This window comes from Sturnus vulgaris, chromosome 1, assembly GCF_052056855.1.
Source record: "Sturnus vulgaris isolate bStuVul1 chromosome 1, bStuVul1.hap1, whole genome shotgun sequence".
Classification (NCBI taxonomy): domain Eukaryota; kingdom Metazoa; phylum Chordata; class Aves; order Passeriformes; family Sturnidae; genus Sturnus; species Sturnus vulgaris.
Genome location: NC_142243.1, coordinates 78,462,511 through 78,476,851, shown reverse-complemented (window position 1 = coordinate 78,476,851; position 14,341 = coordinate 78,462,511). Strand labels below are relative to the sequence as shown.

The following is a 14,341-nucleotide window of genomic DNA, read 5'->3' as shown; positions in this document are numbered from 1 at the left end:
GAGTTTTACTGAAAAGTAGAGGTGATGGCATATTTTTTAAAAACATACAAGTTGAAATTTTTATGTACTTAACACCAGATAATGAGCTAGCATTTTTCTACTTCCTTCATATGTCACCACCTCTTACTAATGCTTCTACCTTCCAAACACTCATCTTACTTCTGTGCACACACTTATTTAATCAGCAGTTCTCACTATCACTTGCAAGAAATTGAATATTTCTATCTTATATTTTTGAGCTAAGTATTTTCTGAACAGAAAAAATCCAAGTCTTTCATCATTAAAAGCTAATATAATTCATAACATTTAATCTTTGCAAAATTTAACGATCAGTTTCAGAAATATGATCTTAAAGTTCTGGATCTAAATGAAGATCTGATTATGGTAAGAACATTGCTCAAATGAGCATGGAAACTAAAACTGACCTCGTATTTTCAATTGTGTTTAATCTAAATAGCACAGTCTCTTTTCACACAATCTTCTAAAGAGTAATGATGATATTTTTCTGCAGGGTTGTGTGAATTAGGGTTTTAAGAACACCGGGGCTCTCGAGGTGACTAGACCTTTGTCTGGTCAAGCGAACATCTCCTCACAGGCACCTTACCTAGCAGGATGACGATGCAGAGGAGAATGGCCACCAGTGCCCCGGTGCTGAGGCCGGCAGGGAGGAGCAAAGCCTCGGCGCTGCAGGACTGCATGTTCCCCCGGCTGTCACAGGCACACACCCGGATGGTCAGCGTGCCCGTGCTGCTCTGGATCGGGTAGTCGTTGTCAAATATGATGATGGGCAGGAGGTAGGTACTCGTCTTACTACGGCTGTACCCATTTCTTCTAGTCATAATTCCTGCTGTGTTATCTAGAATGGAAGTGCAGAATCAATAAATGTTTCTGAATTAAGTTTTATGTGATATTGGGGAGAGGAGTGTTAGGGTCAGCAGTTACCTTTGTTGTCTACAACAGAGAAGTTTGGGTGAACAGCAAATTCTGGCACCAACTCAAAGAAGAATTTGTGTCCTCGAGGAGGCTGATCTTTGTCAATTGCACTCACAGTCTGTATGAGCTATAAAGAAAAGAGTATTTCATGCTATTTTAGAAATCTTGTATTTCAATTCTCTGCTTTTCATGTCCAGTAAAAATCCAATGAATCTCTATCTGAAGACAAAAACTGATGTCCTAAGCCAAATGTTTCCCACATAAACACAGTAGAAGTTGCAGTAAACAAATTGTTTTGTCGTTTAAACACATTACAAAGGATGAAAAAGAGTGCAGTCCTCACTGCAGAAGAGCCATGTGCTTTGATTTGTACTGAGTATCTTGCAGTGATGCAGAAACATTTGCCCTTCTGAATAAGCCATAAACCTCCTGTGGCTTCATGTAGCAATGACAGAGAGGACTGCGTAAACCAGTTGTTAAGTGGGTCTAATTCTCAATCCACCTCATCTGCTCCTGGCGATAAATTGGAGTACTGCATTGGCAGGATTCTTGATTCTCCTGGGGTAATAAAAAGAGAAGCTTTACTCCCTCCTAAATTGAAACCTCTGACTGTGGAGTTTAATAGCTGCCCTAACAAGGCCACTCAAGCCCAGCTGGGAAGGAGTGATAATAGTGCCAGAATAGGGTCAGAACAGAGTGAGCTGAAAAAGAGAGGCTTCAGCAGTACCGCTGGATTGCATAAGCTTTCCTGTTGCATCCATCACAACTTTCAAATGTGTGTACTCATGTTTATGTAAACACACAAAAAATGCTAACAATTTCTTTTTTCATCTATCTGTTGCTGGACTGACAGAGAAGACGCTAATGAAAACAGCTGCAGAACTGAGGAAGGAAAAGTTATCTGGGAACAGCTGTGGTTTATGAACTGACTTGCAACATTCAACACCATGCCACACTGCATGAGTCACAGTAACTCCAGAAAGGTCTGTAAATGCCTGCTCTGTCCTGTGCCCTTCTCACACTAGAGCATAACCCACAGTCCACCTTGGCTTGCAAGGACAGGTTTGCATGCAATCACAAGATGATAAAACTGGTAGCATAAGAATAGGAATAAGTCTCAACTGAGGATACTGTAACTCAGTAAAGCTGCATTTCTATGGCACCTAAACTTAAAGACAGAATGTGTTCAGCAGTCAGACTTTTTTCTTTCAAAGCCAAGAGGGAGTCAATGACTGTCTTGAGTTTTCAGGTATTTCCAGTGGCCAGGGTGTCTTGAAATCCCACAGATTTGTTATCAAAGACTTTGTTTTATTCTTATTTCCAGAGAAGGTGCAGCTTGAAAGGTGCAGCTTGACTTCTTCCAGAAATAGAGTAATTGAAAAGTAGCACTAATATGATGGGTAAGCTTTGTGCCCATCAAATAAGGAATTCCTTTTTCTTATGTATTGTCTCTGAACATCCGCTTGAGTGGAACTTGAGGATACAGTTAAATTTTGGAAGGTCTCACAGAATGGATCATTGCATTAGGCAAACAAAATTATAGCGCTACAAAATATATTAAAGTGTTTTTTTGCTGTCTCATTCAGAAACTTGTTACTGCTAGTGCTGTACTGCACCAAGAATATTTGACCCATTTTGCTAGTTAACTTTGGGATAATTTGATTACAGTTAATTACACAGAATTATCATTTAAAAACCCCAAACAACTCAAAACAAAAAAACAAACCCAAAACACAACATAGAAACAGTTGAGGGGCCTGAGTTTAGCTCATTCACTTTCCAGCACCTCCTTCTAAAACAAGCACAAAATATTTTTTTATTATGTCTTTTTATTTTTGAGGCATATTGAGGAATTTGAAAGGTAATTTGTAAACATCTGCCTTGCAGAAAAGGATGTGACTATGCTCAAATCTGATTATGCAGTTTTTCTAAGTGCAATTAGAATAATAATTACATATAAAAATCTCTTCACTTTTAAAGCATTTAATGATCATTGATATTTCAATTAAAAAAAAAAAAAATAGTTTTTCTTTCACAAGATTAGTCAAATCCTTGTTTATGGTGAAGTATCCTGTTTAGTGTGTTTCTAAATTTGAGTTTATGTCAATAACTTTCCAATGTTCAATTGCTTTTGTTTTTCCTATAGTCTGCCTCTGAGAGTTGAGAAAAATGAGAAAAATTTCCCTTCACATTAGCACCAGTTAGAAAAGACAGAAGAAACAGAAAAGTACCAGGGAGAAGAGAGAGTTAGAGTAAGTCACAACATTTGTGCAGTTTATAATTACTTGCTGAAAAACTCAAGGAAAATATCCTGCTGTAATAACTATCAGAAACTGTAGTTATATATCCTGGGTCTTTTTGAGATGTAATCAGTGGGTGTTTGTAAGATTTGATTCCCTTCATGTGCAAATCACATGGAGAAGTACAATTGTACCAGGCACAGAATAATTTAATTACAACAAATAATTATTGTTGAGGATAAGGCTGAAGAAGAAAAAAACCCAACCTTATTACCTGATCTAACTACTGGCAAAAATCGAGAACCAGCTGTTTGCTTACCAGAAAAAATGAGAGATTAAAAGAACAATGAAAAACCATGATTACAGGTGAATTGTTCCAAATGATGAACAGGTGAAAGGAAATTAGAAATCTTATCTAATTAAGGATTTTTTTTTTTCAGCTATACAACTGTAAATAAAAGACAATGATGTCAGTGATAATCACCACAGAAATGAAAGCGATCTGGCTGATTTTAAGTATCTTATTCATATGAAGTTAGTACTCTCTTGTGCACATTTCATGATTTCATTTTGGAAATATATTCACCCATTTTGATGCACTTAGGGACACTGACTTATGATCACTCTTCATCAGGATTTCAGAGCAAGATCTCTGATGATGTAGGATTTATAAAAGAAGAGTTATTTAAAGAAAATTACTTTTACTCAAATATATTTCAAGCATATCAAGCTTTGAGAAGAAAAAACCATTATCATTATTTTCTTTTTTTCATACTTTCCCATAGTTTAGAAAATACAGTGGAACTGTCACTATTTTGAGGGCAGCCTATGCATGTGCATGAGCACGTCCGTGTATTTAAAAAAATAGTGTCATACTCTTGAGTGAATCCTAACAGATCAATTTAAGTTTTTAAGGGTAATTTTCCTTTGAGAATGAAAATTTAAACACAAACATTGACGTGAAGTTTTCTCTTTTATATTCATTCTCATTTACATTTACAAGGTGTTTGTAGCAGTTTGACAATATTAGATGCAAGAATAATTATTCCCAATGGAAACACTTCTTAATATTCTTGGGGCCAGTACTCTTCAGCCATGCTATTTACCAGTGCTCTGATAATGACATCTTGGGATAGATGATCTTTAGTATCTTTATCCATGACATAGAAAGTGAAATCAAGTGCACCCTTAGCAAGTTTGCAGATGACGCAAGGCTGAATGGTGTGGCTGACAACAGAAGGAAGGGATCCTGCGAAATCTTGAGAAGTAGACCTATGAGAATCTCAGGAAGTTCAACAATTCCAAGTACAAGGCACTGCACCTGGACCAGCGCAATCCTCGACAAGAGCAGAGAATGGGAGAAGATGTCATTGGGAGCAGCCTTGCAGAGAAGAACTTGAGGGATCTGGTGGATGAAAAGCAGGACATGAGCCAATAATTTGTGCTCAGAGCCCAGAAGGCTGACTGTATCCTGGGCTGTATCCAAAAAGGAGTGACCAGGAGGTCAAGGGAAGTGATTCTACCACTCTACTCTTCCCTTGTGAGATCCCAGCTGGAGTACTGCATTCAGGTCTGGGCTCCTCACCATAATAGAGATGTGGGCCTATTGGAGCGAGTCCAGAGTAGGGGAACAAAGATATTTAGGGGTATGGGGCACCTGTACTAAAAGTCAGGCTGTGAGAGCTGGGGCTGTTCATCATGGAGAAGAAGAAGGCTCTAGAGAGATCTTATTCTCATCCTTCAGTATTTTAAGAGGACTTATAAAAGAGAGGAAGACTGACTTCTTACACCATCAGATGGGGATAGGAGAAAGGGAGAGGGTTCTTAAGTGAAAGAAGAAATATTTAGAATATCTAAAAATATTTAGATTGGAAAAGAATTCTTCAGTCAAAGGACAGAGAAGCACTAAAACATGTTGCCCTGAGATGATGAGAATGATCCATCCCTGGAAGTGTTCCAAGCCAAGATGGATGGAGACCTGAGCAACCCAACCAGTCTAGTGGGTCACATTCCTGGCCATGGCCAAGGTGGTTGGAGCTAGATAGTTTTAAAGGTCCTTTTCAATATAAATAATTTCATGATCCTATTTATTTCTTTAATGATGATCACAGAGATTCTGCTAAAGAGTTTGGACCTATTTCCCACTGATTTTTTTTTTTTCCAAACATGGAAATGATTCAATTATAATCCCGTTTCATGTTGTTTGGTTTTTTTGTCCTGGATGCTGTGATTTTAGGACCATGACTTACACCACAGTCAAAACTATGATTGTAGTTTATATTCAGGCTATTTTGTCTGAAAAAGTGGTTGGGAGTGAGTGGACTTCCTAGAAACAGATTCCTTGCATGTATCTCATACATCCTTAGGCAAAGGCTGCTCTTCAAGTTGTTTTAAACACAGCAAACGAGTAGAAGCTAGGTGGGGGAATTCTGAAAGGTCTCTGTGCACTTCAGAGCATGCTGTTAGTATTCCTGAGGCTGCATTTGTGTACACAGAGAGCTGCACAAGTTGAAGACTTTGGTCATCGGCTCAGCCTTGGGAATGCCTTTAAAAGAAATAGAGTAACCATTAAAGCAAATGTTAAGCTTTATCAGCACAGAGGTCAGCATCATCTGGGTGCTTTTAAGATGGGCTTTTCAGTGTGTGCTGGCTTGGCATGTTGTGCAAATAAATGGCTGTTGCACCTTGGCTCCAGGGTGTACTCTTGAAAAACTACAGCCACATGCTTCGAAAAGTTCCTTGGAGAAACATCAACAAGATGAGGTCCACAGGTGGACACGTACAATATATTTTCAGGTTAAAAATTTCTGCTAATAAAACAAACCCTGAGACAAATAGAACGTTTGCAAAGAATTCTGCTGCTTCTTTTCAAAACAGTAATGGTGGTTATTATTTTATTTCTTATCCATTGTTATTCATTGTTATTTTATATTCTTATTCAAGTTATTTTTGGGTTTTTCATTTTATTTCTTTTTCAAAATTCCTTCTTTCAAAAGTCACTATAAATGTTAAAGAATAATGTCATTTTCACAGAAATTTAAAGATAGTCAGTGTTTTAGATTGCCTTTCTGAAGTTTAAATACAACATGATTATCATATAACATAAAAATTGTACTTTCAGTCACAAAGACTGAAAGAAAGGTAGAAATATAGTAAAAACTGCTGATTTTTTGTTTTGTCTATATGTAACAGAAGAGAGAAGCAGGCCTTTAATCCACTTGAAGCATTTGGGTTTTCATTTTTTGTTATATCATGCTCTTAGTTAAATCTCGTTGTTATACAATAGAGAAATATACTTAAAAATATCACTAAGCACTTGAGAAAGGAATGTCTGGGAAATGTTAATGTTTATTTTTGTCTAACATTTTTTAGAACTGGTATAGAAGAGAACAGAATAAATTCTGAATCTTGAAGTACTGGCTTTCTTGAAAGTTATTGAATTGTTTGGTGCTGCAAGTGTTTCTCTAGGAATCTGGAAAGGTATCACCACTTAGTCTGTAATAAACTATGGGTGAAAAAAATCCTGTGAGAGAAACTATGTTTGGCAATCATGAGAACAGCGTGTGCAAATGCTATGGGGAAATGATGGAAGAAAAGCTTTGTTTTGCCTCTTTTTTTTGCCTGTTTTCTGTTTTTTTCCCCTTTTCCTGCCTGTATGATCTGGTAGGGTCAATCACTAACTAACCTTGAATGTATAAAATACAAGTGCAAATATATGGGGTGAAGATTATGTAAAAGATTATGATATGGCCCATAGGTGTATTTAAAAATCAATCCAGCTGTCAGTGGATGTCCATCTTGTCATTATGCAGCTTGAGTGATCACACTCGTACAGACACAATTCTAGGCTATACACCTGTAAGGCTGCAGAAAACAGCCTCCATCACAAGTGTGCAAGCTTCAATAGATGCCTGCCACTTCACAAAACTTCATGTTCAGTAATGCAAAGCAGTTTGGTTTCCAGATCTTGGCTCTATTCCACAAATGTGTTGGCAGATTTAAGCAGGACTGAATGCTTACCAAAGTTGGAAAACTCACTCCAATTCTTACTTAAAAAGGAAGACTGTTAGCATGGGTCCCTCACTAAAATATCCCAAAAGGTGTCTACCTAGTGAAGCAGCTACAACATTTATAAAGTCATGACTGATAATTACCAATGTGCACTTCAGAAAAAGTGATATCTCTCTGCTCTATTTTATAAAGCAAGGGAGAGTATAGAGAGTAATGAGAAGAATAATCAGCCAGGTTCTGAGAGAGGAAACAAACTTTCTACATTCTGATGTCTGAAAACCTGTGAATGGCAGGAAATAATACAGCATCAGAGGGGAAAAAAAAGTGACACAGGTTGTTTTCTTGATGGGTGTTGAAATTAGCTAAAATTTTGCCAACAATAAATTATGCATTAAACTATGGAGCTAAATTTTTGCCAACAAATTGTTCAGTTAAATCAGTCTCCTTCTGAAGTATGTCTTCCTGGTTTCCATGGAGAGTACTCATCCTCTAATCCAGCTAAAAAGACCCAGTTAATTCCCATGACAAGGGCATGAGAGAATTTATACCAAAGCCTTCCCCACAACACTCCCCGGGGCTTCAGGATTAGGGGTTTCTAAATTGCACGAGTGGAAGGCTGCTTCCTCCTTTTCTTCAGCCTGTGTACTAGCCAATGGAATGAGATTCTCATGGTAGCCTAATGAACACTTTTTTTTTTTAACCCTTTGTGTTAAAGTTTCTCCCCAGCCATACCATTGTTGTTTTGAGATAAAAGAGTAGGAGAAACTGTAGAATTTTCTTTCCTCTGACCCTCCTAAGGCTATCTGAAAAACACAATGAGTGAAGCCTCTAATATCTGTTGATGCTGGGAATGAGTAATGTTGTTTGGTGGCAGAGAGCAATATGTGATCATTCTGATGCTTCCTGATGCACCTGAGACTTAGAGAGCAGTGTGACTAATAACTGGTCTTGGTTTAAAAAAATAAATAAATTAATTAAATATATTTATCTTTTTGCTCTGATTCTTTTGTTATGGTACCAGATGTAGAAGAAGTGCTGTGATATGTCATGAACCAATAATGGTTATCATAAAAAAGCTGCTTTAGGTGATCTCTAAAATAGGTAAGAGCAGTACTAAATGAACACATGTTTCTGTTTTTATTATATTATACAGGGACTGCTAGACATGAGCAATGCAGGTTCTCTGGCACTTAGCATTCTTGTCTAAAACATCCAGGTTCGTGTTCTATGTTCATTTTTAAGCACTAAAATACAAGTACTCTCATGTATTAAAGGTAATCTGAAATACTAAGCCAATTATTTGTAAATGTCCAGATAGGAACTCAGCTGCCTCTCTTGAGCACCCCAGCTGTTAACAAATAGAAAACCTAAATGGATCTCTCATTTTTCAGTGGCTACACTTAGTACACACTGTCATTCTAGTATTTCTGTGGGTTTTTCCATTGAAGGAAAATAATTGCTGAAATTATATTGGTAAATTAGACATATGGGAGGTCTGGAGAACAACATGCCTATCTATCTAATGGGTCTCTGTCATATCTGTTCATAGGTAAGCACAAAATTTACTAGAAAGGTAAATGAAATTTCATGAATTCATGGACTCAGTTTGCTAGACTAGATGGAAATTGTATTAAGAAAATTGATAGCCAGTGTGCTTGGGTTGAACTTCTTCAAATATCTGACAAAGCCTGTGTTTGCTGGTTGGCAAAATTTCACAAGATTAATTTCAATAAGATCTTAATTTCTAAGCTTTTGAACCTTTCTTTGCGTTATGCAATTAAAATACATGACTCGCTTTTCTACCAGTCATCACACTGAGATTTTAAGATTTATATACCTCAATTTTGTCTTGTACAATGAGACATTGTTACAGTAAAAGAATTTAGGTTCTATAGCAGCTGTATGAACTTAATAGCTAGAATTATCTGAATATATTCAACATGAAAAAAGCAGTTTATAAGGTCATAAACTAAACTCATAAGGTCATAAACTAAACTGGATGGGTCTAATAACCAAAAGCTTGGAGAATTTTTGCATCTTCTCTAAGGCTTGAACTGTATTAAGTGGCAATTTATGTCACTGGTTAAGACAGGGTGCTGTGATCACAAACCTTACTTGTTGTGAAAAGCACTCTTTTTTCATTTTTCTGATATGATAATTCCTTCCACTGTTTTAATTTAATTCATCACTGCCTTTGATATGTATATTCATCTATTTATATCATTCACATGAAATATAGTAAAATTTTCTTAAAAAATTATGGAAAATACCTCTTCAAAGGGAAGTGATTTTTTTAATCAAAGTGTCCTCTGCCATTCCGCAGACTCATTTTGCAGAATTCTGCAGAAAAAGCCATTTTGCCTGAATTTTGATATTATGTGTAATGAATGAAAAATAAATAGAATCGAATGCAGTCCCCCAGAAATTTATTGTATCCTCTTTTTCTCTCTTTTTTTTGTCTATATCTGTTAAACAATTCATAAAACATCACTTGAATTGCAACTGATATATTACATGTTCTTGCACAGAGTTCTGCAGTACCTGAGAAGCTAAACTCATCTCAGGTACCATCTATGCTACTTTCAGTGAAGATTCTGTGACTTAAAAAATACTGGGCAGGAAATCAGCTAAAACATGAACATGGTGCCTGATGAGTATCCATATCACCCATCTTCATAGAGTCTTTGAATATTGCATGGTCACTGTGCTCTAAAGAAAAACAAAATATTATGTATTCTGATCCTTTCACGTATTTTGCATGACGCCAGCCAGATTTGGCTGGATGATGACAGCCTAAAGCTGGTGAGACATGAGGATAGATCTAAATTGTTCTTGGGGCTTCATCCTCACTTGCTTCTCCTAGAGTAGGAACCCACTCATGTTTGTGCTAGTGAAAATAATGGTTTCAATTTTTTTCTTCCAGTGAAAAATTAATCAGTCCAGAGAAGAGGCTCATACATGGTCTCAGGTCCATTTTGGAGATATAATCTTTAATCCTATCTGCTACTAAATCCAGCTCTTTTATAAAAACTTTCAGAATTACAATTCTTTTTTTCACAGGATTTAAAACTGAAGGACTGACTGGCATTAGCATAAATAGATGATGTTGTAATGGCAGTGATATTAAGACATTTCTGTAACATGCTGGCTCTGAGTTCTGCTGATATATCTACTTATTCAAATTATCTACTTACCCAAGTTATCACTTTGCTTTGTCTTCAGTTTTTTTTCTTTTAGATTTTTACAGAATTGCTGAAGTAGTTTAGAAAGGGATATGGATGACCTTCGATGAGACTCAACTAAATATGAAATTGAGTTTTAACCTCCAATGGAAACAGTTGCATTGCCCTTTATTTTTGAAAAAGTTTGGTTTTCATATCATTACTGAGACATAATAAAGATTTTCCTGCTTCACGTACTTGACGATTTGGCTACATTAACTAAGCCAATGATAAAAATCCAGACATAAATGGAATTATTGAACAGCACAAAGCAATTTGCATCATTATGCAAAACTGTTTCTGAAAAATGTTTTCTGATATTAGACATGGAAAACCACGTTAAAGGATAATTCTTTATTATATCCTATGTTATTGTACTAGGATATTATCTTTTATCTTTTTATGTCTTTTTTTGAATCAACCTGTATTTTCTGTAGAAGATAGGAAATTAAGAGGCTGGATTAATCTGCTGCTGTTCAAACTAAGACATGTTAAGGTCTTCATGATGGCACTGCAGGATAGTTTCCTTACAAGTTCTTTGGTAATATAAATATTGTTTTACCTGTCCTGCTTTTGCATTTTCACAAACAAATGTTTCATAGTAGTTGGCAAACTCTGGTGCATGATCATTTATGTCTAAAATCCGTATGAAAACAGGTATTTGGCTACTTTGTTTAGGATTATCTGGAAAAAAAAAAAAATACAAAGATATACCTATATGAAAATAATCCAGTAGGTTTTTCCCAATAGACATTAGAAATGTTCAATTTCTTGATTATACTAAAACAATTATTTTCATTATTTTCATTTTCTGAAGACATACATTACATATATATAAAACTCCTATTATAATTGAAACTAATTTTTCTATTATAAATATATAAAAAGTATGCTTAAATTTATTTGCATTAAAAACAGGTCGATGAGTTGTTATGGAGTTATATTCTACATATCAGTTCAGCAAATGATTAATTGCAAAATTGTTCCATGAGTTTGAGCTATTAAGAACATTTACCTTTTCAAATCAGTAAAATAGTAAAAGAGTGTCAGTCAACAACACCACCACCAAAAACACACACAAAACCACAAAAAAAACCCCTCAAATTGAAGTTGTCCTTTCTCCCCTAACTGTAAAAAACAGAACAAGAAAATGACATATGCAGGATATGATCATCAATCACTATTCACAAACCTCCAAACTCAAGGTATTGCCAGAGAGGATTCTCACGCTATGCATATTGAAAATGGAGAGCATGTTTGACCAAACAATGAAAAACATTTGAGAGAAAAAGATAAAATTTCTGAAAATGGGGATATGATTCATCTCTCCATATTACCCAACTGCCAGACTCTTAAGAACATTGACTCCAGGGAATCTAGAGGAAAATAAAGGAAGGGAGAAAAGTTTTTCACTAAAATCAGTGTCTATTTCCCCTATTGATGACTGTTGTCTCAGAAGAAAGCTAAGAAAGAGACATCCATACCCAAAAGTATCTAACAGAATAGTAAAGAATCCAGGTGAATGATTTAGGCTCAGGGTTTACTTCAGACGCAGAGGGCAAAGAATTTCCCTAGACTTGGCTTCAAACCAAGCCATTTTCTGAGATAATTTAAATCAATTTAGGCCCTATTTACAGATGTTATTCCGACAATGTATTAGTGCATCAGGGACATTTTTTTCCCCTTTCCCCAAGGATTTCCCAAAGACTTAGCTTGGAATAGAGCGAGTGCATCACACCTGCAACAAATTATTTGATGTGAATTCTCAGGGAACCAGTTAATTTGTCAAATGTATACTATATAGGGTTTTGTTGAGCCTGAGAATTCCAAAATATAATTTTAAAAATGAGCAAAAAGTATCCTAAAATATTAAATTCGACTTTTAGATGTGTGTCTAAAGATGTCTTGTCTATCAATAATGTCTGCATAAGGGCAAAACTGATGCTAAAAGTCAAAGAAACTGTAGAATTTAATTATTTTCTCAGTTCAAATATTCTTCTGAGATAAATTTTATCTTCAACTTACTGATTTCAGTTGCTATGACAGTGATGTTGTGCCAGGGAGTTTCTTCTCGGTCAAGTGGCTTTGAGAGTAATAAGGATCCGTTTCCTGAATAGATGTTGAATATTCTGTCAAGGTCAGTGTGTCGATCTACAGAATATCTGTCAAGACACAGTAAAACTGAGCATCACTATCTCCCATTGCAGTCTCCAGTTTAGCTTAGAGCAGTCTCCAGTTTAGCTTACAGCCACCTCTAAAAGTTTTCTAATTTTAACTGTGCTTAATCAAGAATGTTTTTGTTTGCAATTAACCTAAGCTTTCCCATAGCTACCTGCATGCTGCAAATACTTAGAAACAATTTTAAGACTAGTGAGCAGGATGAAAAGCAAACTATTATGTGGGTGGTTTTTAGATTGATAATTGAAATGACATTTTAGCTCATAAAGTGAATTCTGGAATAATAACTAAAAGTGAACTTTCTTTGGATAAGATTTTTTGGAAATTAATGGTTTCTTAGAGAGCTATGTCACCAAAGGACACATATTGCAGACACAAGGAAGTATCAATTTATAAAATTTATTTTTGTGGTGTCAAAAGGACCACAAAACTCAAGAGAAAAATCTTTAAATTAGTTATTCTTTAAGATGGAATTTCTTAAAAGCTTGTTTTACGATACTTGCTTTTGCTTTGTTCTTACTCAGCAAGGAGAAACTTGTTTTACAGCTGTTTTTCAAATAAGCCTAGTAGTTGGCAGTCGTTATCAGATTAAATTGATATTTTATACATATTTACTTAAAAATATTTTATTTTCTTCTTCCTCTCATACCTCCTACCTCAAAGCATACTGCTGCAGGACACGGAAGGCTTGTTCAGAAATGCAGAGATCAATTTTCATAATCACTTGCATGGTAAATACACAAATTTAAGTGCTGTGTTTGTCACTGCAGATAATAATAGCAGATTGGTAGCAATTACAGCAATTTCACAGCACTGAACTCTTACTTCTAATTGTTATGACTTTTTCACAATCATTTCTTATTCAATATACTGTGATCATTAAATAGTTAAGCTACCGAACATGGTTGTTATGTACAGAAGTCTGACTGTTCTCAAGCATTAGGTAGCTTAGAAATACACCATTTTGGGTGTTTTACATGGTATAAAAGAATAATTTTATGAAAAGCTTGGTGAAACCACTAGAACATGCTGACAATTAAATGCTGACATCTCCTTTCTTTTTACTTGGTGCCTATAGACTGTTCTTAAAAAACAAAATTGTCTGCACTGCTCGTGCTAATTGTATTTGCCTTCACAAGCTCACCTAGATATTTCTCTTTGACACTTTTTCAACAGCCCCCATGTGCTTAATTACCCAAACAACCTCTTAATACTTTGCACTCTCATCTCTCTCTGTGCATGAGACTTGACCCACATCTAAAGAATTTTATACTGTGTAATGGCTTACTTTATTGCATTCTTTGCTATATCTGGATCTTGGGCTACAACCTGCCCAATAATGCTTCCTTCCTTGGCATCTTCGTCTACTTCTATTAAATACCAGGGTCTGCTGAACACTGGAGGTTCATCAATGTCTTCAACAGAAATTTTGACTAAAGCCGTGTCTTTGAATGGCCCCAGCTGAAGAAAACGAGGATCAGGATGAGTGTTGGTTGCTTCTACTCTTAGAGTATATAACACCTTGTTTTCAAAATCCAGATGCTGAGGAGCAAATAATAATAAAGAAAATTACATCACTTTACAAAAAAAAAAGTAAGTTTTACAACACCAAGTCAATAGGTGAAATATCTTTAGGAGCAAAAGCTCCAAATTTTAATCCATTTTAAGGAAGATGGAGTATATTAGGTCTTATTATGGGCATTAAAAAAATAAGGATTATTATAGCATAGCAAGGCAGTTATGATCCCTCTGCCTATT

At 35.7% G+C, this 14,341-nt stretch overlaps 1 protein-coding gene across 3 annotated transcripts in view; it reads right to left on the bottom strand.

Annotated features, from left to right (window-relative positions):
* Positions 1–14,341, bottom strand: part of CDH9 (cadherin 9) — a 97,663-nt gene that overhangs the window by 3,087 nt on the left and 80,235 nt on the right. For 2 of the 3 annotated variants that reach the window (XM_088170540.1, XM_088170549.1), the window contains exons 7-11: positions 13,872–14,125; positions 12,431–12,567; positions 10,968–11,089; positions 943–1,060; positions 605–856 (exon numbers count right to left, since the gene is read on the bottom strand). In XM_088170540.1, coding sequence (XP_088026666.1) covers positions 605–856; positions 943–1,060; positions 10,968–11,089; positions 12,431–12,567; positions 13,872–14,125 — 883 coding nt within the window. The remainder of the gene's footprint in view (positions 1–604; positions 857–942; positions 1,061–10,967; positions 11,090–12,430; positions 12,568–13,871; positions 14,126–14,341) is intronic. The other variant, XM_088170553.1, reaches the window with a different exon arrangement.